This window comes from Aquarana catesbeiana, linkage group LG02, assembly GCF_042186555.1.
Source record: "Aquarana catesbeiana isolate 2022-GZ linkage group LG02, ASM4218655v1, whole genome shotgun sequence".
Classification (NCBI taxonomy): Eukaryota; Metazoa; Chordata; class Amphibia; order Anura; family Ranidae; genus Aquarana; species Aquarana catesbeiana.
This window is the reverse complement of record NC_133325.1, coordinates 363,469,872-363,492,847: the sequence shown is the minus strand read 5'-3', so window position 1 is coordinate 363,492,847 and position 22,976 is coordinate 363,469,872. Positions and strand designations below refer to the sequence as shown.

Here is a 22,976-nt window from a genome sequence, read left to right as displayed (position 1 = left end):
AAAAATGTATATCTATACATACAATATAGAGGGGTTGCCATATGATTACAAACTATTAACCCCCCTGGCGGTATTCCCGAGTCTGGCTCAGGGTGAGATTTCAGTACCAAAAGCAGTAACCCCAAGCCAGACTCGGGATCGCATTGCAGGATCCAGGAAGAGCTTTCTTACCTTGTCCCCTGGATCCTGCGATGTCTCCCCGCTGTGATCTGCGAGCCGCCGTGTCTCGCTCAATTCACAGTGCCGAGCTCCGTTCCGTGCGAGCGTTGCAACGCACGGGGACGGAGTTCGGCGCCAAATTCAAAAAGTAAAAAAAACAGTATAGATACAGTATACTGCAATCTTACAGATTACAGTACTGTATCAAATAATTACACATCCCCTTTGTCCCTAGTGGTTTGTCCAGTGCCCTGCATGCAGTTTTACATTATAAACACTATTCTTTCTGCCAGGAAACCGGAGATTGTCCATAGCAACCAAAAAATGTCCGTTTACATCAAAAGTGCTTTTAGACCAGCTAGAAAACAGCGATAATAAATTAGAATCACTTGCAGAATTGAGCGATAGTGATTTGTGGGGAAATTCGTCATCAAACACTGAAAGTAATGACAGCGACAATTCTTGCAACTGAGCAAATTTTAGTGTTTTTGATTTGATTACATTATTGAATCATTTTTATTATTATTATATTATTATTTCTTATAATTATTTATAGTTATTTATTATATTATAATTTATGATTTCGTTTTTCAAACTTTATTATACCCGGGATGTCTACTAAACTCTTGTTTGGACAGATTTAAGTGAGTTATTTCTAAGAATTACAGGCCTACAATATAAAATGCCAAATTTCCATGCAAAATAATGGTACCGCTTTCAGCACCTAAAATCTGAAATAATCATACCGCCAGGGAGGTTAATATCAAAAATTATACATACTGACAGATATCAATTGAATCATAAGAACACAACATATAATAGCTCTATGTATTTTGTGGATTGATCCACTCTTTGGGGGTCCCCGATCTACAGTGCCACACTTTTATTCTATAGTCAACCTTGTAAGTATGGTAGTGGCTTTTTATACTTGGTTTTATTTTATTTATTTTTTTATGATTTTTCTTTTTTCCTTGGGTAGGATCAGACCATACAGCAACTCCTTCTATATTATTTTTTATTGAACTCACGCGCATGCTCCTGAAGAGTGGATCAATCCACGAAATGCATAGAGTTATTATATGCCGTGTCCCTATGATTCAATTGATATCTGTCAGTATATATAATTTTTGATATTAATAGTTTATAATCATGTGGCAAGTGACAACCCATCTATATTGTATGTATAGATATACATTTTTATGAATTGTACCAGTTATTATAATTGTATTGGATATACACTTACTCATGATTATGCGTTTGTATGTTAATCTATATAATAAACTGAATTCTTTATACCTACGTGCTTCATTCAAAGTCCCAATCCCCTTTCCCCTCTTTTTTGAAACATTGGATTACTGTCTCTCTAATATTGGGATTTTTCTGACCTACTACTTTGAATTTTTTATCTTTGATTATTCCACTGTTTTCATACATGATTTTGCTATATGGCTATGAGCACAAGATGTAATTGTGTTTTATATAGTACATTTCCTTTATTTTTATATTTTGCACCTCTATTGCACATGGCACTTTATTATATTAATATTATATTACATTTTTTTCACTATTAGATTTGAATTGTCATGTATTGTAGCTTTTGTACGTAGGTGTACACAAGCCATCCAATCACATTAGGGAATGATCTGTGCGGGTCAACGTAGGGCTTTATCCTGGCCTAGGCTGACAAGGCCCAGGCCTAGGGCAGCACTTCCGCAACTGTGGGGGGGTGGGGGAGGCACCGCTTCTAATTTTGACTGTCCTATCATTGGACCACAAACCTTCCTCACTGTGCTATGTTTTCTGCTGCACCACTGGCATGGTTATAGCTTCTTAGTCCTCTCCATAAAATTATCAGAAATTTGTACTTAAAGTAGAACTATAGGCAACAATTTTTTTTCCATTTTGGACAGAATAACCCCTGACAGTTTACTTTTTACCATCCCTGTCCCATTGCAGAGATTTCCCTTCACTTCCTGCCCGATAGCCAAACAGGAAGTGAGAGGAAATCTATGCAAATTAAGGGAATCCATTTCCCCCCAGGCCCCCAGAACTAGTGTCCCCACTTGAAAATTTCAGGGCGGGTCTTAAACTGCAAGGGGTGTGGCCTTGACAGGAAGGGGTGGGTCATATTTCAATTAGGGGGTGCACGAGTTTAGTCAGGCCTAGGGCAGCACAAAAGCTAAATATACTACTGGGTCCACATATACAGTCGTATGCAAAAGTTTAGGCACCCCTGACAATTTCCATGATTGTCATTTATAAATATTTGGGTGTTTGGATCAGCAATTTCATTTTGATCTATCAAATAACTGAAGGACATAGTAATATTTCAGTAGTGAAATGAGGTTTATTGGATTAACAGAAAATGCGCAATATGCATCAAAACGAAATTAGACAGATGCATAAATTTGGGCACCCTTGTCATTTTGTTGATTTGAATACCTGTAACTACTTAGCACTGATTAATTGGAACACACAATTGGTTTGGTGAGCTCATTAAGCCTTGAACTTCATAGACAGGTGTATCCAATCATGAGAAAAGGTATTTAAGGTGGCCAATTGCAAGTTGTTGTTCTCTTTGACTCTCCTCTGAAGAGTGGCAACATGGGGGCCTCAAAAAAACTCTCAAATGACCTGAAAACAAAGATTGTTCTACATTATGGTTTTGGGGAAGGCAAAAAGTTATCGCAGAGATATAAGCTCTCAGTGTCCACTGTGAAGAACATAGTGAGGAAATGGAAGACCACAGGCACAGTTCTTGTAGGCCAGAAGTGGCCACATAAAATATTGGAGAGGCAAAGGCGAAGGATGGTGAGAATGGTCAAAACAGCCCACAGACCACCTCCAAAGACCTACAACATCAACTTGCTGCAGATGGTGTCACTGTGCATCCTTCAACAATTCAGCACACTTTGCACAGGGAGAAGCTGTATGGGAGAGTGATGCGAAAGAAGTCTTTTCTGCACACATGCCACAAACTGAGTCGCTTGAGGTATGCAAACGCACATTTGGACAAGCCAGCTTCATTTTGTAATAAGGTGCTGTGGACTGATGAAACAAAGATTGAGTTATTTGGTCATAACAAGGGGCGTTATGCATGGCGGCAAAAGAACACAGTTTTCCCAAGAAAAACACTTGCTACCCACAGTAAAATTTGGTGGAGGTTCCATCATGCTGTGGTGCTGTGTGGCCAGTGCCGGTACTGGGAATCTGGTTAAAGTTGAAGGGCGCATGGATTCCACTCAATATCAGCAGATTCTTGAGAATAATGTTGAGGAATCAGTCACAAAGTTGAAGTTATGCCGGGGCTGGATATTTCAACAAGACAACAACCCAAAACACTGCTCAAAATCTACTTGGGCATTTATGCAGAGGAACAAGTACAATGTTCTGTAATGGCCATCCCAGTCCCCAGACCAGAATATCATTGAACATCTGTGGGGGGATGTGAAGCGGGCTGTCCATGCTCGGCAACCATCAAACCTAACTGAACTAGAGATGTTTTGTAAGGAGGAATGGTCCAAAATACATTCATCCAGAATCCAGACACTCATTACAGGCTATAGGAAGCGTCTAGAGGATGTTATTTCTGCTAAAGGAAGCTCTACTAAATATTGATGTGATTTTTCTGTTGGGGTGCCCAAATTTATGCACCTGTCTAATTTCGTTTTGATGCATATTGCGCATTTTCTGTTAATCCAATAAACCTCATTTCACTACTGAAATATTACTGTGTCCTTCAGTTATTTGATAGATCAAAAATTTGATATATCAAACACCCAAATATTTATAAATGACAATCATGGAAATTGTCAGGGGTTCCTAAACTTTTGCATACGACCACATTCTTGTCATTGTATTGGTGCAGCACATTATATTATATGATTTTTAACACAAATTTCCATGTCCTTTTGTGGTGCCAGCAGCTTTTTTCATATAGAGACTATCAGCGCTTTATCTTTTTATACATGTAAAGAGCAGTGTCCATAAATTATAATAGTCAAGTAGAAAAAAATATTGCAGAACTTTTTTCTCGAACTAAAATGACTGTGTTGCCTTGTGTTAAAAAAGCCTGCTGGTGCAAAGCATTGTATACATGTACCAGATTGTAAATGCGCTACAGTATATAGAGATTAAAAGTTTGACAGTTGACTTATGCCGCGTACACACGAGCGGACTTTACGGCGGACTTTGCCCGGCGGACTTTTCGTCGGACTTTGTTTGCTCCTTGCGCCGGACTTAAAAACGAACGGACTTGGCCACACACGGTCACTGCAAAAGTCCGCTGGTTTTGAACGCGGTGACGTATAGCACGTACGACGGGACTAGAAAAAGGAAGTCCAAGCCCCACTCCGGCACCCTTTGGGCTCCTTCTGCTAATCTCGTGTTAGTAGAAGTTTGGTTAGAGACGATTCGCGCTTTTCACACTTCAGCTTATTTCGTTCGTTTTCTGCGGTTCAGTTTGTGCTTGTGAGGTTTGTATCTGCTTTTCAGTGCGTGTTGGTCAGTTCGTAACCTGCCTTGCAGGCCGTTCTGCTCCGCTCGTTCCTGATTTTCAGGTCGTTCTTCATAGGCCTTGCTGTTCTTCAGTGCGTTTGTTATAAGTTTGTTTGTTTGAGCAGCCGACCGTTTTGAAGCCATGTCGAGTGGACGTTCTCGTTCTCGAGTTCGTGCTTTGTGGGGACTTGGTGTTGGGGTTAATACTTTGACCCGAGTCCAGTCCATGAACAGGGCGAGGAGGAGTTCATGGACCAAGAATTGGTTGCGCCAGCGTGACCAGTTCTGTCATATGCCTTTGCTCCGTGAGCTCCGTGAGAACAATCCTGATGATTTCAGGAATTTTCTCAGGATGACGGACCCCATCTTTGAGCGTCTGCTGGCTATGCTGACCCCCTATATCAGCAGGCAGGATACCTGCATGAGGCAAGCCATCAGTGCGGAGCAGAGGCTAGTTGCCACGTTACGTTATTTGGCGACAGGGAGAAGTCTTCAGGACTTAAAGTTCTCGACAGGCATCTCCCCCCAGGCTCTGGGGATCATAATCCCAGAGACCTGTTCTGCTATTATTCAGGTCCTGCAGAAGGAATATATGAAGGTAAGTTTTATCCTTTAACATTACATGATATGTATTAAATGTTTTTTGATGTATTGTAGAACTGTCCTCTTTACCTAATTGCCATGCTTTCAATCTGCTGTGAATGTCCCCTTTATCTTTGTGAATGCCTATTTTAATAATTTATTGCCCTATGCATGCCTAATTTTTTTCATTAACCTCCCCACCATGCAATGCTGGGTGCATTTTTATCTCTAGACTATAGTCCATTGAACAATGTATATTGTCTGCTCCATTGTCTTGTTTGTCCCTCCCCCACCCCACTAATGTTTCAGCCAGTCAGGTGTGTTTGTTAACCTAATTAGAACCCCTCCCCCACCCCACTAATGTTTCAGCCAGTCAGGTGTGTTTGTTAACCTAATTAGAACCCCTCCCCCACCCCACTAATGTTTCAGCCAGTCAGGTGTGTTTGTTAACCTAATTAGAACCCCTCCCCCACCTCACTAATGTTTCAGCCAGTCAGGTGTGTTTGTTAACCTAATTAGAACCCCTCCCCCACCCCACTAATGTTTCAGCCAGTCAGGTGTGTTTGTTAACCTAATTAGAACCCCTCCCCCACCCCACTAATGTTTCAGCCAGTCAGGTGTGTTTGTTAACCTAATTAGAACCCCTCCCCCACCCCACTAATGTTTCAGCCAGTCAGGTGTGTTTGTTAACCTAATTAGAACCCCTCCCCCACCCCACTAATGTTTCAGCCAGTCAGGTGTGTTTGTTAACCTAATTAGAACCCCTCCCCCACATTCAAATGTATCAATGGGCCATCATAGGGGGTGATTAATCTTATAAGTGTGCCTTATGTTTTTCAACATTTCAATTACAAACACACATATTCATAATATTTGACTGCTGTTGTTTACTAATGTTTTGGTGTAATCTGAAATAAAATTTTTGTTATTAAAGTCCTTATCTTTTTTTTTTGCACTCCACAGTTTCCTACAAGTCCACAGGAATGGCAGACTGTGGCCTCCCAGTTCGCTGACCGTTGGGACTTTCCCAACTGTGTCGGGGCGATTGACGGGAAACATGTCCGGATTGTGCCACCACCGCATTCGGGGTCTTATTTCTTTAACTACAAGGGGTTCCATAGTGTAGTTTTGATGGCGGTGGTCTCGGCACATTTGGAGTTTATGTTTGTGGATGTGGGGAAGAACGGCCGGATGTCTGATGGAGGAGTCTTTGCACAGACCGAGCTGTGCCATCGTCTCCAGACCGGTGGCCTGGAATTGCCACCTGATGACGATAATGTGGATGGACTCCCCTCAGTTTTTATTGCTGATGAAGCATTTGCTCTCTGTGAGAACTTGATGAGGCCGTTCCCCCAAAGGACACTCACCCCTGAGAGGAGGGTATTTAATTATCGGCTGACCAGAGCAAGAAGGGTTGTGGAGAATGCCTTTGGTATTCTGGCCAGCCGGTTCCGTATCTTCCTTACGGCTATTAATTTGGCGGACTATAAAATCAACCACGTCATCCTTCCTTGCTGCATCTTGCATAACTTTTTAAGGAGACATTCAGCTACATATCTATCCTCTGTTGGGCCTGAGCCCAGACTGGAAGAGTCTAGTAGCACTTTCACAGGCCTAGAAATTGGGCGTATTGGCTTGGCCCCCCGAACCGCACGTCAAGTGCGTGACCGTTATGTCAATTATTTTAATGGTCGGGGGGCCATTGCTATTCAGCAACAGCTGTAAGTTTATATCAAAAATAAAAAAGAAAATTGGTTTATCTAAATATCTTGTTTTTATTGTTGTTTACCTTTAAGTTATGTCTGTCTCCTAGTGCACTTGTAGTAGTGTCAAGTGCGTTTCGCTTTAGTTAATCAGGCCCACAAAAACAACCCCGAAATTTTGACTTCAAGAAACAGCCACACACATTGTATAGTGTAAAAAATTTTACTTGGTGCACATTGAAAGGTGCATTTTTTACCATATTTTTTTTTTTTTCAAAAATATTTTACGTTGTGTAAAAAAATACTATTTTAGTAAATTATTCAAGCCATTTTTTCTCAAAAATATAGACCTTTATCTAACAAGATTTACATACACAACAGTGTTTTTAGAAACAAAAATTAGAATATAAATGAACTTACAAAGTTCAACAATATTTCGAGAACGGTGCATGTAATGTCACCCTTGGAAATTGTTCATTTATAAGATGCTCAAAATTGAGCTTTAAGAAAGGGTCAAGTCAACATGTGCTATCTCCTATCATGGGAGAGCAATGTACGTGTTTTGTGTGTGCAATCCCATTTTTGGTTCCTCTCACCACCAAAGAATTTTCAGGATGAAGGGTTTGCAAACACAAAACAAGTACATTGCTAACCCATGATGGAAGATAGCACATGATGACACACCGTGTGCATCACACATTTTAAATTTGGGTATACCCCCAAAATATTCCAAAAATTTTTGATAACAAAATAACTTCACAAGGAAATGAAGAACATGATTGATGTTTTTAGGCCAAACGTGATTATATTCGGCCCAAAACATCAATCATGTTCTTCATTTCCTGTTGCATGGAGTCCAGGCGAAGTTTCATGCTGTGAATTTGTTCACGCATTTGATCTATGTGGCCATTCCACAGCATAATCTGGCCAATTAATCTTTGTGCACTGTCTGTGGTGAAGTGCTCTGCCGCTTGGCCTTCCACAACCAGAAACTCACCTAAAACGAGTGAATAAAAACAAGGTTTACAATATGCACGCCAAAATACAGTAAAACTGAAGCTGGGGTGTCAGTCACTCACTTGGTGGGCTTGAAACCTCGCACACTTCCTCCACCTCTCCTTCCTCAAGGTCGTCGGGTGGGCGTGGTCTTGGGCTGGGGCTTGGGGTAGGTTCGGCCTCAGGCTGGTGACTTGGGGGGGTCCTGAGATCCTTGGACTGTTGTCTGAGTCTTTTCTCCCCTATGAGATTAGAAAAAAAGGTATAGTTAAAAAACAATGATCTTTTATGTTTTAATAAATAAAGTAGAACGTTGGTTAATATTTTTTGGAAATTTTCACAGATGCTGACACCTCAATGATCTCCTATGTGTATTACCCCTCAAAAATTTCGTTATGGTCACATAGTACACTAGAAAATGCATTTCCTTAGCAAAATGCGTGGCAATGCTGAATAGCTACATGGCTAAAATGACCGCCATCAAAACTGCCCCATCATATTCCTATATTATAAATCAGTACATGGTGTGTCTGTCCCCTCCCCCTGGGCTCTGTAATCAGAGCTGAGAAGCTCCAGCCACCTCCCCCCTGTGTATAACAGAAGCTTGGGTAACCATGGCAACAAAACAAACACAGTACACTCTGATTAATGTCTAAAATGTCACGAAATGACCTCTAAACAAAAATCTTTTTCTCCAAAATTTAAAAAAATATCAAACAGAAAGGATATAGCCAGATAGATGAATATTTAGTGAACATTGTAAAGTTTGTTTGGTGTCTCTAGGTGAAAGTATGAAGGACCGGAAACTTTTGGGAGCGGAAGAAGAATTTGAGGATTTCAAGCATGCTCCCATTGAATTCAATGTTGAAAAAAGTGAATAAAAAATTATTATTTAAGAAAGTATAAATGTTATTAACAAATTTGAAAATGACCACACATCAGCTAAAAGAGACGAACATTTTAATAGTTGAATGGTTTTAATAGCTGAAAGTATGCAGAAGTTACGCAGAGCCAAAAAACGTACGGAAGAAAAGTCTAAGTAAATTTAGACACAAATAAAATCGAAGAACAATAGTGGGACTGCTAAATCATTCCCACTAACTATAGTGCTCGTGAGTCCAGATGTGGAAACAGCTGCTGTGTCCTGTCCCTACATTACACTGAATCATTTTGGATGAAGCATTATATTTTCAAACACATCTACACCACATCAACTCATTGTGGGAATTCGCAAAATTATCAAGCCATAAATGTATATCCAACCCTGTACCATCGTATTTGGCAAAAAAATAACGTCACTTTCTAAAGTATCCGATCTATTCCAAAGAACGGTATTTACGAACGATGCAGAAAAACCGCCAAAAATAAGGATCAGCATGCAAGTTCTGTATCTCAATAGTAAAACACAAGTACTTACTTTTTTTCAAAAGCTTCTTTATTCGCCAATATTGCTCTGGCTCACGACTTTTTATGTCAGACCACCGCTTCCGCAATTGTTCTTTCGAACGTTTTGTCCCAAATTTCTCTTCCAGAGCGGTGACAACTGAGGACATTATTTTGTCCTTTCTCAGATTGGGTCGTGTGTACGGTCCTTTTTTGCCATCGTAGTCCTCCCTTCTTAATATGGACACCATCTCCACCATCTCTCCAAAAGCCATGTTGGTGGCCTTATATCTCCTCCGGGATGTGGATGTTTGGGGCTCCGGGCTTTCCTCCGCGCTACTTGCACTTAATCGCTCCGCCATCTTTTGCTATCTACTCCCACTGCGCAACGAAGAGTGAAGAGGCGGGGCCAAATCGTACTTACGAACGTCAGGGGCGGGCGACGCAGGCGGAGCATGACACATGCGCAGTGTATATAAAGCTAGTACGATGGCCTATGTATGTCCGTGCGGAAGTAGCGAGCGGAACAAACGAAGGTAAGATTAAAGTGTGTGTGTGTGTGTGTGTGTGTGTTTGTGTGTGTCCCCGTGTGTGTCCCCTAGATTACAACACAAACTAATCCTGAGATTTGGGACTGACATTTAAGTTTTGATCTTGTGTCTTGTCTTGCAGAAATAATGAATCCCTTTAAAGAGGAAGAGTTTTTGACACATTTCATTGATCTCTATGAGCAGAAGAAAAACCTCTGGGAGGTCAAACACCCCCAATATTATAATCGTGATGTTAGGAAGGCAACACTGGGCACACTTTTAGAGTTTGTGAAGACTCGACTCCCCCAGGCAGACCTCAAGTTTGTGGACAGGAAAATAGGTATCTTGCGTAATATGTATAAGCGGGAACACAGAAAAATCCTGGAGTCGCTGAGATCCGGGGCAGCAGCTGACCAAGTTTATGTACCCAAGTTGTGGTATTACCACAAACTGCAATTCCTGGATGAGCAGACCGAAGCCAGGCAATCCCTTTCCACCCTTCCCTCCAGCCTTCCCTCCACCCTTCCCTCCAGCCTTCCCTCCACCCTTCCCTCCAGCCTTCCCTCCAGCCTTCCATCCACCTCCACCCCAGCTGAGGAGTCCCAGGATGAACTGGGCCTTTTCACCATAGATGAAGTGGATGCGCCCAGCTTCAGCCAGGTATACTTTTTTGGAACATTTTGGGATTGTGTAAATGTTATTAATGATGTTAAGGTGTTAATTTTGAAAGTGCTTCATCAAAAATCACTTCTGCACAAAGAGTAATATGTAGACATATCACTAGACGTAACTTCTGATCTTGTTGATCATCTGAAATAATGGTGTGGTGAAATAGATAGCCTTTACTATTTTGTGTAATTATCTTTGAAAGTTAGGAGCTGAAAATTGTGTGTGATTGCATAACCGAAAATTACAACTATGTCCCTTTTTTTTACACAGGATGACCTCAGCCAGGAGGAGGCCTTGCCCAGTGGGAGAGAGGAGGAGGCCTTGCCCAGTGGGAGAGAGGAGGAGGCTGTGGCTGGGCCAAGTAGAAGCCGCACAGAGTGTCAGGTGCCTCCCCTCCGCATTCTCCACCAAAGGCCCAGGAGGATGACTGCAACAGAGCAGGAATCCCTAGAGCTCATACGGGAAGCAAGCCGGATCCTGAGTAAACCTCCCAATGTAGAGGAGGCGTATGGCACCTATATAGCCGGCAGATTACAGGAGTTGGAAAAGGGCCAACGCCTTCTCTGTGAGGGTCTATTTTTCCAGGCTTACCAGAAGGGCTTGAGAGGGGAGCTTACTGCTAACACATATATAGCAGATGAAGCCACTCCTACTCCTCCTCCTCCTCCTGCCCCAAGTACACCACCAGAGGCACAACCTCCGAGGAAGGCTGCAGAGAAGCGTGGAGGGAAGGCTGCAGAGAAGCGTGGAGGGAAGGCTACACGGAAGAGTCGAAAGTGATTGCCTGGTTTCTGTCTGGTCTGACTGTGCTCCCTGTGCTCCCTATAGTCGCAAGATACCTATTTTCTTGTCCTGAAACTTGATGTGTGTCCTGGGGGACGAAAGGCTTCCCAGATTCTAAAAGTGTGTCCAGTGTTGCCTTCCTAATTTTTGTGTTTATTAAAAAAATACTTTTGGGTTTACCTTACATTCTTGCCTATGTCTTTGGATTAAAAGACGCCATTTTGTTTGGGAGTAGGCAGGTACAGGTCGAAAAGACTATGGGGTTGATTTTAGAAAAGCAAATATTCTGTGCACTTTGCAGAGGGCAGTTGCCCTCTGCAAGTGCAATTGCTCCAGAGCATCAGAAATTAGTTAAAAGCTTGACTTTGCAAAGAGTACCCAATCCTGTGCAAGTAAAACCAAAAAAATAACCTTTTTGCTTGCACATGATTGGATGATGGAAGTCAGCAGAGCTGCTTCACATTTAATAAAGCTTGGGAGCAACTGCTCTTGCAGAGGGCAAATGCAATTTCAAAAATGCACAGCCTTTTTACCTTTAGGAAAGCAACCCCTATGTGTGTTTTTGTCAAATAAAAAGAATTTATTTTGATTTTACATGATTTTAGGAATCAATCAGCAGAGCTTCCCCGAATTTAAGCTCTTGCCCTCAGTTTTTATGCGACTGCACTTCCAACAAGTGCACTTGGTGTGCAATTTCTCAAGTGAACGTTTCACTTGATATTCTTAAATGATTTAAGCCTTTTGTCAAAAACAAGCTCGGGGGAAGCTCTGCTGATTTTTTCAGAAAAACATGTCAAATAAAAATTAATTGTTTTGGTTTGGGCTTCCTTGCATGTGCCCCTCGGATCCACAGCGAACACACTTCAAAATGCTCTTTATGTGGAATTATATGTATAATTAGCAATTGGAGTGAAAAATGATTTTGCATTTGTTAAATACACCCCCCTATGTCTAATGAACAAGGGACAACAACCTCATTAAGGTTCTTTAAAACAACACAAAATATGAATGTTAATTGTGGTAACTTGAAAATACACACCAAAAATGTGGTTAGCATTTAACACACATTGTAAAATAGCTAAAGTGTTGAAATAAAAAAAAAAAAAAAATATTTTACAATTAAAAATTTATGGAGATCTGGCTGTTACAAAATATTATATTAGTCATGGCAGGAGGATAAATCACGAAGAAAGAAGTTTGTGAGAACTCTGTGTGAATATAAAGCAGAAAAACAACTTCATTCCTCTCGCATTATCAATCCTAAAAAAAGGCTGTATTAAAAGACGACAGAAGAGGAATGTGCTAGCTTCAAGACGAAGGCTAGTTTTACCAGACCGAGCGCTTCCGTCTTGTAATTGCTTCAGAGCATGCGTCAGTTTGAGTTCGTCGGACTAGCACACAGACGATCGGTTTGTCCGCTAGAAAGAAGAGTCCGTCGGATAAATTTTAAACAAGTTTCAAATCTAATTCCGTCCAACTTTTTAGAAAACAAAGTTCGCTGGAGCCCACACACATCGAATTGTCCGACGAAATCCAGTCCGCCGGGCAAAGTCCGCCGTAAAGTCCGCTCGTGTGTACGCGGCATTAGGTGTCCGTTTATGAAGCAGTGAAATCTATTCACTGCTTCGTTCTCCGACATTCACAGTGAAGATTTTTCTCCTCTGTGTGCCTGTTTATGAAGCTTTGTAGATGGCTTCACCTTCGGAGGAGTGAAGAGATCTACAAATGCTTCAAACAGTGGAGAACGGCCCCTGATACTGGAATCTCGTGAGACTTTACGAGATTACAGCACCAGAAATACAGAGATGTCAGTTTATTAAGCAGTGATAAATAATCACCGCTCAATACACGGACAGACGGCGTGAATTACTGTTAATAAAATAATAAGTCCCCCTACATTATATACATATGTATACACACACACACATTATATATACATGTATATACACACACATTATATATATATACATATACACATTATATGTATATATGTATATATATGTATACACATAAATATGACAGGGGGACATGCTAACAGTGTTGGGGGGTCTGAACGAGGCATAAGGAAGTTAAAAATCTTCCTCCTTCCCCCTCAGATCCCCCCAGATTTCCTCTTCACTCCCCGATTCACCACCTCTGAGCTGGTGAACCTGGGAGTGTGAATTTTGACTCAGATCGCCAGTGAAGCGGTGAGATCACCGCTTCATAAACTGGCCGTTACTGTGTCATTCATGAGGATTCTCCGTGTGTAGAGATAATCGGTGGGAGAACAAGTTCAAACATGTTCTCCCCCGATTATCACTGTTTCATAAACTGTTTATGGACTGTGATCAGCGGTGATCCTCGGGATCACCGCTGATCACTGCTTCATAAACGGACACCTTATTACCTTTATGCTTGAAAATCCAAATATATGAGTGACCAAGCTGTAACTCCTTAGTAGGTGTTAAGAAATTAAACATAATTCAGAAGTGCTCACTAACCTAAAAGTGCCTAGCCAACTTAGATGTGGTTCTCCCAGTGTTCCCACTTTCTGCTATGTAATCAGAGTACTTTAGGCTTTTAAAACATATTTATAATGTCAAAATTTGGTGACTGAACACGCTTTAAGTACTAAGCACGGAGGAGATTTCAATTGACTTTGCTGTGTACTTACATTTCGGAAACTGTATTGCTTTTTATTGAACGCAAAATTATTTTAAAAATATTTATATGTCTAACAAGGATGTTAACATAACACCACAAAAAGAAACATTAATTAGATCTGAATATAAGCAGTTGTAGACACAGCTATATGAAACATTTAGCAATTATTTATACCCTCTAGAATAAATAAAATGTCTGTCCCTACAAATAAAGCATTTTTATTTTTTTTACAATATATTTCACTTTCCTTATAAATGGGTGGAAGGCATCTCATGCAACAGGTAGAAAAGAGATCTTCAACAAGAATAGTGTGTTCTAGCAGTTGTGATAGATTGTGTCAAAATAGGACTGGACACTTTTATCAAGAAAAAATATATGAAAGGTAACCTAAATTACTAAAGTAGAACACAGATTCAGAGATTTATCCAACTGCACATTTATAAAGCAAATTGGATAATGCTTTACAAAAGGTGTTTACCTTCCTATAGATCAGCCAGGGTTTCTAAGGATGAAAGTTTTTGTCTGTCTGGACTCACTGGACATGTGTCTTTTGCACCCTATGTAACTTAAAATAGAGACTATAGGCCTGTACAAAGATTTACTGGAAATATACGGTAGATATTCTTACCTGAGTATTCTGAAGCAAATTGTTTCCTAGCAGACCACAAGCTATCTGAACCACTTCATTGGACATTAGTTTAAGCAGATTTACAAATACTTTGCGTTGCTGATAGTATCTATAAAACAAATTGCATTAGAAGTATTTAGTCATCATACATGTATGTGTATGCAATTATCTCTCATAAAAAAATACATTATTTGATATGAATAATTAACATATATTTTTGCAACAGAAGAGAAAAGGTTAGTTGTAGGAATTTCACGACAATTGCTCATTGTCTCTTATTATCACGACTAAAAAAGACCAATTTAAATGAAGAATTTTTACTGCTACCTGCATTATTGCTCCACATCACAGTCTGCATTTTATATCTCAGTGTGGAGCCTACTCAACACTGCAGAGAGCACTCCATGACTGGAGTAAAGGCTAATGACAGCTACTTATAATTATATATACACGTCTCTTTTAACTTGATATCTATCATATTAAATTGCTGACAGGATAACCTCTAGAAAAGTAGAAAGGTTTGGGCATGTTATGTGGAAGTTCATATCATTGGTGTGATGTATACAAACAGTAATGGAAAAAGGAAGAGACCAACAATTAGGGAGATCAGGTAGGTGGTGGGGGACACAATTCACTAAGAGGTAATGCAGGGTATATAACTTTTGCTTATCTTTGATGACTCACTTTCAAATCTATAGTGCAGCTGGATAAATATGCATTCTCATCTGCGAATGCACCTGACACTGATTACTCGTGAGAATCCTGGCAGGGGTCCTGGCGATTAGCTGCGGGAGGCAGCCCCATAGAGAGCAATGTAAGGCTTTTGGCTTCCACAGCTTATCGCGGCCACTCATATGTAATTGTTTATGCAGCAGTGCCTGGCACTGGACACCTGATCCTTGCATAAGCAATTACATGCGAGAGTCTGTGACTAGCTTTAAGGAGATGGTAGTCTTCCATTGCATTTAATGTGGCTGCCTCCTGCAAAAAATCACCGGGAACCCCCACAGCGCATTGCAATCGGTGTTAGGTGTATTCGCAGGTGTGTCAGCTACTAGATGCAAGAGATACAGTAACAAGAAAATTGGTTGTGGACATAAATACACACGGTTTGGAGCTATAGTGGCATTTGGAAGGGCCAGGAGCAACAAGAAGGAGTTAGATAGGCCATACATGATTCATTTTCATTTGTTCAACCAGCGGGTGGAACAAAAGAAAATAAATGGTTTCCCTCTCCCACACATTCAAGCTGGATGGGGGAATCCCTCCCATAGAGCTATTGTATTCTGACATCGGGGAGGCTTCCTCACCCTCAGAATACACTCATCAGCACCACCAGCTATAGCTGATAGCAATGGTTAAGCAAACAGTTTCCAACAGGTTGGTTGTACAGGAGTCGATTGAGAAAGCGACTTCTGTACAACCAGCCTGCCCATAAATGGATCACAATTTGGCTGAACTGACCAGATTTCGATCCATCTATGGCCGGTTTTAGTATGTCTTATTTAAGTAAATAGTTGTAGAGACAGATTGTTACTGTGTAAAGAAGTAGCTAGTAACAGGTATACATCCTGTTTTAGCAGTGAAGGGGTCCCTGAGACTGATTAAAGACAGGTGGTTGTTGCTTACAAAAGAAAGTAGTCTCCAATCAGTCTGGAGAAGATAGAGTGGTGCAGCTCTGTCCATAGTGGGACAGACAGAGACCCCAAGCCAAATGATTCAGGGCAGTCAGAACTGCACAAAAAAAAAGAAAAAACAGGAGGCTGCACACGTTTTGTCTGCAATATTCTGAAAACCACCAAGGGTAAGGATTTTGTATTTTCTTTCGAAAAAAAAAAGCGGCAAAGAGTGCTAAAAAGTACTCTGCTGGGTGGACTGAGTTCCTGAAACACTCTTGACTTGGATCAAATCCTTACAGTGTATATGATTAAATTCCCAGACTTTAGTGGAATATAAATTTTGAACGGTGTGTCACTATGGATAATTCACATCTTTTATGTAAACAATAAATGCAAAAGTATACCTGCTAATGTTTTAAAACAGATTTCCAAGGAAAATGTTCCTGATCTTTTATAAGGAATCACATTCTGCACCATATGGTCTAGTAGAATCCCAGAATACTACAACCCCTGGCAAAAATGATGGAATCACCAGTCCCTGAGGATGTTCCTTCAGTTGTTTATTGTTGTAGAAAAAAAGCAGATCACAGACATGGCCAAAAACTAAAGGCATTTCAAATGGCAACTTTCTGGCTTTAAGAAACACTAAAAGAAATCAAGAAAAATAATTGTGGTGGCCAGTAACAGTTAGATTTATAGAACAAGCACAGGGAATAAATTATGGAATCACTCAACTCTGAGGAAAAAATTATGGAATCATGAAAAACAAACAAACAAAATAACACTCCAACACATCACTAGTACTTTGTTGCACCATCTTTGGCTTTTATAAATGCTTGCAGTCTCTGAGGCATTGACTTAATGAGTGATAAACAGTATTCTTCATCAATCTGGCTCCAGCCTTCTCTGATTGCTGTTGCCAAATCATCTTTGCAGGTTGGAGCCTTGTCATGGACCATTTTCTTTAACTTCCACCACAGATTTTCAATTGGATTGAGATCCGGACTGTTTGCAGGCCATGACATTGACCTTATGTGTCTTTCTTCAAGGAATTTTTTCACAGTTTTTGCTCTATGGCAAGATGCATTATCATCTTGATAAATGATTTCATCATCCCCAAACATCCTTTCAATAGATGGGATAAGAAAAGTGTCCAAAATTTCAATGTAAACCTGTGCATTTATTGAAGATTTAATGACAGCCATCTCCCCAGTGACTTTACCTGACATGCAGTCCCATATCATAATTGACTGTGGAAATTTGCATGTTTTCTTCAGACAGTCGTCTGCATAAATCTCATTGGAACGGCACCAAACAAAAGTTCCAGCATCATCACCTTGCCCAATGCAGATTCGAGATTCATCACTGAATATGACTTTCATCCAATCATCCACAGTCCACGATTGCCTTTCCTTAGCCCATTGTAACCTTGTTTTTTTGTGTTTAGGTGTTAGAGATGGCTTTCTTTTAGCTTTTCTGTATGTAAATCCCATTTCCTTTAGGCGGTTTCTTACAGTTCGGTCACAGATGTTGACTCCAGTTTCCTCCCATTTGTTTTGTTGTACATTTTCTGTTTTCAAGGCATATTGCTTTAAGTTTTCTGTCTTGACGCTTTGATGTCTTCCTTGGTCTACCAGTATGCTTGCCTTTAACCACCTTCCCATGTTGTTTGTATTTGGTCCATGTTTTAGACACAGCCGACTGTGAACAACCAACATCTTGTGCAACACTGCGTGATGATTTACCCTCTTTAAGGGGAAAACAGGAGAAACAGAGAATTTCTCTAAAGTGGGTCAACAAAGAACACTAATGTGAATACAAAACCAGCTTTATTAATTACCAAAAAGTAAACCAATTAATAGTACAAAAGGTGAAAAATTAGCAATATGGACAGACGGTTACCACAAACCAATTAAAAATTGGACAACGTTGTCACAGGGGGTATTTCCTTCCCCCTTTTCCCTTCTCTTTTTCTTTTTCTCCCTAATTTTTTTATTTTTTTTCCTCTCATTTTCTATTCCTCCCTTTCTTGTCCCCATTTTTGTCTCGTAAATACTTAATATCATTATTCTAATTATGTAATTAGATTGTATGTTTTGCTTGCTGAATGATTTGCACTGAGGGGCTATGGTTGACATCTAGTGGATACAAGCAGCATTTGCACTCTCTACTATCTATTTAAGCTCACCACACTTGACCCCTCCTAGCTCTGAGGAAACCAGCTTCCATTGGCTGGTGAAACGCGTCAGCGGTGTGACGTCAGCACGTCCTTGGGAGCCGCGCGCAACTTGATCTGACCTATCCTCATACGGACCCAACAGCTGATCCAACAGCTGATGTCAGCTTTTCCCTGCAGCCACGCACCATACTACAGCAACGGCGCTTCGGCGGCCCCACAGTGAGAGATGGCTCCTTACTAATCCACACTCTTAGTGAACCACACAGAAGCACCTGTCCACAGAGAGACTCCAACATCAAGGTCCATTATAGTCTGACGACGGATACAGTGCGGTTGGTGAGATCCTTCCACTCTATTCAGCACTTCAAAAAACGTATGTCAGTTTTTTTCTATGTCTCCTCAAATGCTGTCTCCATGGACATTTACCTTGCTGCCTATGTAGGTGACTCTACAATTTTGCTTGCTGCAACCTGGGAAGCGATTGCAATCTACTTATCAGCTGTGGTTTAAACAATCACTGAGTGCAATCATCCCTTGAGAGATCGCTCCATCTATGGTCCATACCTTATGATTTATCGGTCTGTCAGATCACCCAACCATTTACATCACCTCAATAATAATGGTTTAGGACTGTTCCTGCCCCACTGGATAGTCTTTATTAGGAATACCCTTCATAAAATCGCTACTCCTACTGTGCAGGACTATCCTTATTTTTATTATAACTCATTATACAGTGTGTATGATGTGTATGAGTGGGTGTGTAGCCGCGGCTCCCATTTGTTTTTAATACCCCCTGTGGCAACGTTGTCCAATTTTCAATTGGTTTGTGGTAACCGTCTGTCCATATTGCTAATTTTTCACCTTTTGTACTATTAATTGGTTTACTTTTTGGTAATTAATAAAGCTGGTTTTGTATTCACATTAGTGTTCTTTGTTGACCCACTTTAGAGAAATTCTCTGTTTCTCCTGTTTTCCCAATATGTCTAAAAGGGCAATTTGAACTGCATCCAGGCTTTTACCTGTATGAGTGGTTTATACTTACCCGCTGAAATTGGCCATCATCGTTAATATTTACTGGTTGATCCGGGCAAAACTTCTGTTTTTTTACCCTCTTTAAGGAGTTTGATAATCCTCTCCTTTTTTTCAATTAACATCTCTGGTGTTGGAGCCATGCTTCATGTCAGTCCACTTGTTGCAACAGCTCTCCAAGGTGTGATCACTCCTTTTTACTTACATACTAACAAGCAGATTTAATCTGATGCAGGTGTTAGTGTTTGTAATGAAAATTTACAGGGTGATTCCATAATTTTTTCCTCAGAATTGAGTGATTCCATAATTTATTCCCTGTGCTTGTTCTATAAATCTAACTGTTACTGGCCGCCACAATTATTTTTCTTGATTTCTTTTAGTGTTTCTTAAAGCCAGAAAGTTGCCATTTGAAATGCCTTTAGTTTTTGGCCATGTCTGTGATCTGCTTTTTTTCTACAACAATAAACAACTGAAGGAACATCCTCAGGGACTAGTGATTCCATCATTTTTGCCAGGGGTTGTATATGCCAAATGGTATGTTTATTAAACTATAAAAACTTTTCTTTTTTTTTTTGCAAATGTTCTTTTTAGTAATTGTTAAGTTAGATCTTATCAGAATAGATAATATAAATGGCAGAAAGAGAGTTTTTCAGCGTAATACAGTATTTTCACTCTTTTTCAACTCTGTTCACTGTAAGCAAAATATGATGTTTCAAGGTTTCTTATGGTGTTTTGATTGGCTAAAGTTTGGCAGACGTTGCTATAATAATAATAATAATAATAATAATAATAATAATATTTAGTCTTTAAACATGTCTAATAAATTGGAAAATGAACAGAAACAATTCTAGTCTTTTTTTTAAAACAGTTATGAAACATAATAACATAGAGATACAAATGAAAAACAATTTATCTTAAAAGCAGTTGATATGACAAGCTCAAAGATTAAATAACATGCAATTACATCTAAAAGTTGTGATTATTTTAAATGCTTTAAAAACTATCCAGTTACTTGTAACTGTTGTAAAAGCGTACTTACCTGGAGTGCTTCCAAACAAAATACAAATGGTGGAGCATTTGAAAAAAACATTTCTGCTTTTCTGAGTGGAGCCTGGCAGATTTTAGTTGATCATAGCACGTAACCAATGTCTTTAGGAACATCAAGTTTTCTTTTGCTTGATGCCATTCCTAGTAATAAAGAATATATTTGCAATTACAAGTTCACTAAACCGAACGACTCATTGACAGTTGTAAACTATATATTTAAAATTCTTTTTACTTAAAACGTGTACAGAATATAACCTCCCTTAAATGAACATACATTCTTTCTAAGGACAGCCTTACACTATATCAGCCTTTTTCAACCAGGGTGCCCAGGCACCCTGGGGTGCCTTGAGGTTTTTTCAGGGGTGCCTTGGCAAAATGTCTAAAAATTGATCAAATATTATATACAAGCCAACAGGTGGATCAAGCCTGCCTTTTTAATTACACATATCCATGAGTTTTCATTTTGAATCATTACATTACTTTCTAGACACCGGCATCCTAACAACCAATGGTGTCATCAGTTCATTAGGAGGATGTCTGTACAGCATCCTTGTTTGACCCTTCTGTGCCCCTCTCCCTCAGCACTGAGGTGACATTAGCTGACTGATGGAGAGAAATTGAGGGAGAAGAGAAACAGTGGAATACTAGTCAGTACCAGTGTGCAAAAGTGTATTTGCTTTGGAAGAATAAATCCCCTCTAACGTTGGGTGTCTTACATGTGGATGTTGCTTCATTTGGTAAAATTAGAATAGTTTTATTCTATTATTATATTATATTATATTATATTATATGAATAGTTTTTTACATTTTAGAATGGAATGCCTTGAGACTGTCTATGATTTTAAAGGATGCCTTCACATTGTCTTTAATTTAAAAGGCTGCCTTGACTGAAAAAATGTTATATGATAATCACAGTCAAGGAGGCTATAAACCAGTTCCCGACCGGCTCACGCAGATATACTGTGGCAGAATGGCTCTTCTGGGCAATATCCTGTATATATACGACTTTGCCCAGGAGAGCCACCAGAGGGCGCGCAAGCCCATATTTATAGCACTGATTGCTCTGTAGCTGTCAATGGTCCTAAAAATGTGTCAAAAGTGTCCGATCTGTACGCCGCAATGTCGCAATACTGCTAAAAATCGCAGATCACCACCATTACTAGTAAAAAAAATAATAATAAAACGTCATAAAAATTGCATAAATCTTTCCCATAGTTTGTAGACGCTATAACGTTTGCGCAAACCAATCAATATACGCGTATTGTGATTTTGTTTACCAAAAATATGTAGAAGAATACATATTGGCCTAAACTGATGAAGTTTTTTTTATTATTATTAATTTGGGGGATATTTATTATAGCAAAAAAATATATATATATATATTGTTTTTTTTTTTTCAAAATTGTCACTCTTTTTTTGTTTATAGCACAAAAAAATAAAAACCACAGAAGTTATCAAATACCACCAAAAGAAAGTTCTATTTGTGGGAAAAAAGGACACAAATTTCGTTTGGGTACAGCATTGCATAACCGCGCAATTGCCAGTTAAAGCGACGCAGTGCCAAATTATAAAAAGTGCTTTGGTCAGGAAGGGGGTAAAATCTTCCGGGGCTGAAGCGGTTAAGCATTATGTTTGCTTCCTGCAAACTGTGATTTCCAATGAACGCATGAATGCACTATAATGGGGTTATTACATTCTGGAAATCAAGGTTTGAGCAAATGCTGCATTCATCTGCAAGATCCCATGTACATAGATAGTTGAAATTGCATATGTCTGTAAAGATTACGTGCTAACCAGTAGAATATTATACATATTTCAGTACTTTCGGGTTCATAGTACTCAATTAGCACGTATAACACGTGTACATTTTTTGTACAGTAATTAAAAACACTCTACTAAGTAAGATAATTTTTTTTTTCTCACCTTTTGTACATCGTTTGTCACTGCAGAAATTGAATTACCATACATGCTTTTAGCCTGCTCCAGATGGTAGACAATCTCTCTGGCTTCAGTAGAATTTAACTGCAGGCTGATAGATTCCAGATTGTGAATGTGCATTTCCCACATCTCCTTTTCCTGATAAATCCCTGCCATTACACCCTTGGCTTTAATCTCAGCAAGAGGTTCATGTTTGAGCACAACCTGTAGAGAAAGATTATATGAGTGAATAAATGAATAACAAAGGAATAACAACCTGAAATAAATCTGTGCTTTGCCCCAACAGATGCTTATACTTAACTCCCCTTCACACTCCTGCTGCTCTGTTTTCACTTTGAGAGCAAAGCGAGTTAGCACTAGGTAAACTCCCAATTGTGACTTAGAGCTTACATAGGCAGTGGGTACCTGAGTGGTCAAGTAACCGTACTGCCACCTTGGGTGAAAGGGAATGGGCCAAATGTTCTTTTACACTCAGAAGTACCTGGTGAGGTATCAGGTAGAATCATATTACTTTGTCTTGTATAAAACAATTGCATGCTACTTTAAAAAAAGATTTTAGGAGGGGTTTAATTTTTTTACACTTTTCTC

The 22,976-nt window shown here is 39.8% G+C and overlaps 1 protein-coding gene across 1 annotated transcript in view; it reads right to left on the bottom strand.

The window, feature by feature from the left end:
* The window catches only part of LOC141128042 (uncharacterized), a 728,240-nt gene that overhangs the window by 683,736 nt on the left and 21,528 nt on the right, over positions 1 to 22,976 (bottom strand). Inside the window, 3 exon segments of the mRNA XM_073615085.1 lie at positions 14,577 to 14,685; positions 20,443 to 20,591; positions 22,374 to 22,592. Of these exon segments, the coding sequence (XP_073471186.1) occupies positions 14,577 to 14,685; positions 20,443 to 20,591; positions 22,374 to 22,592 (477 nt within the window).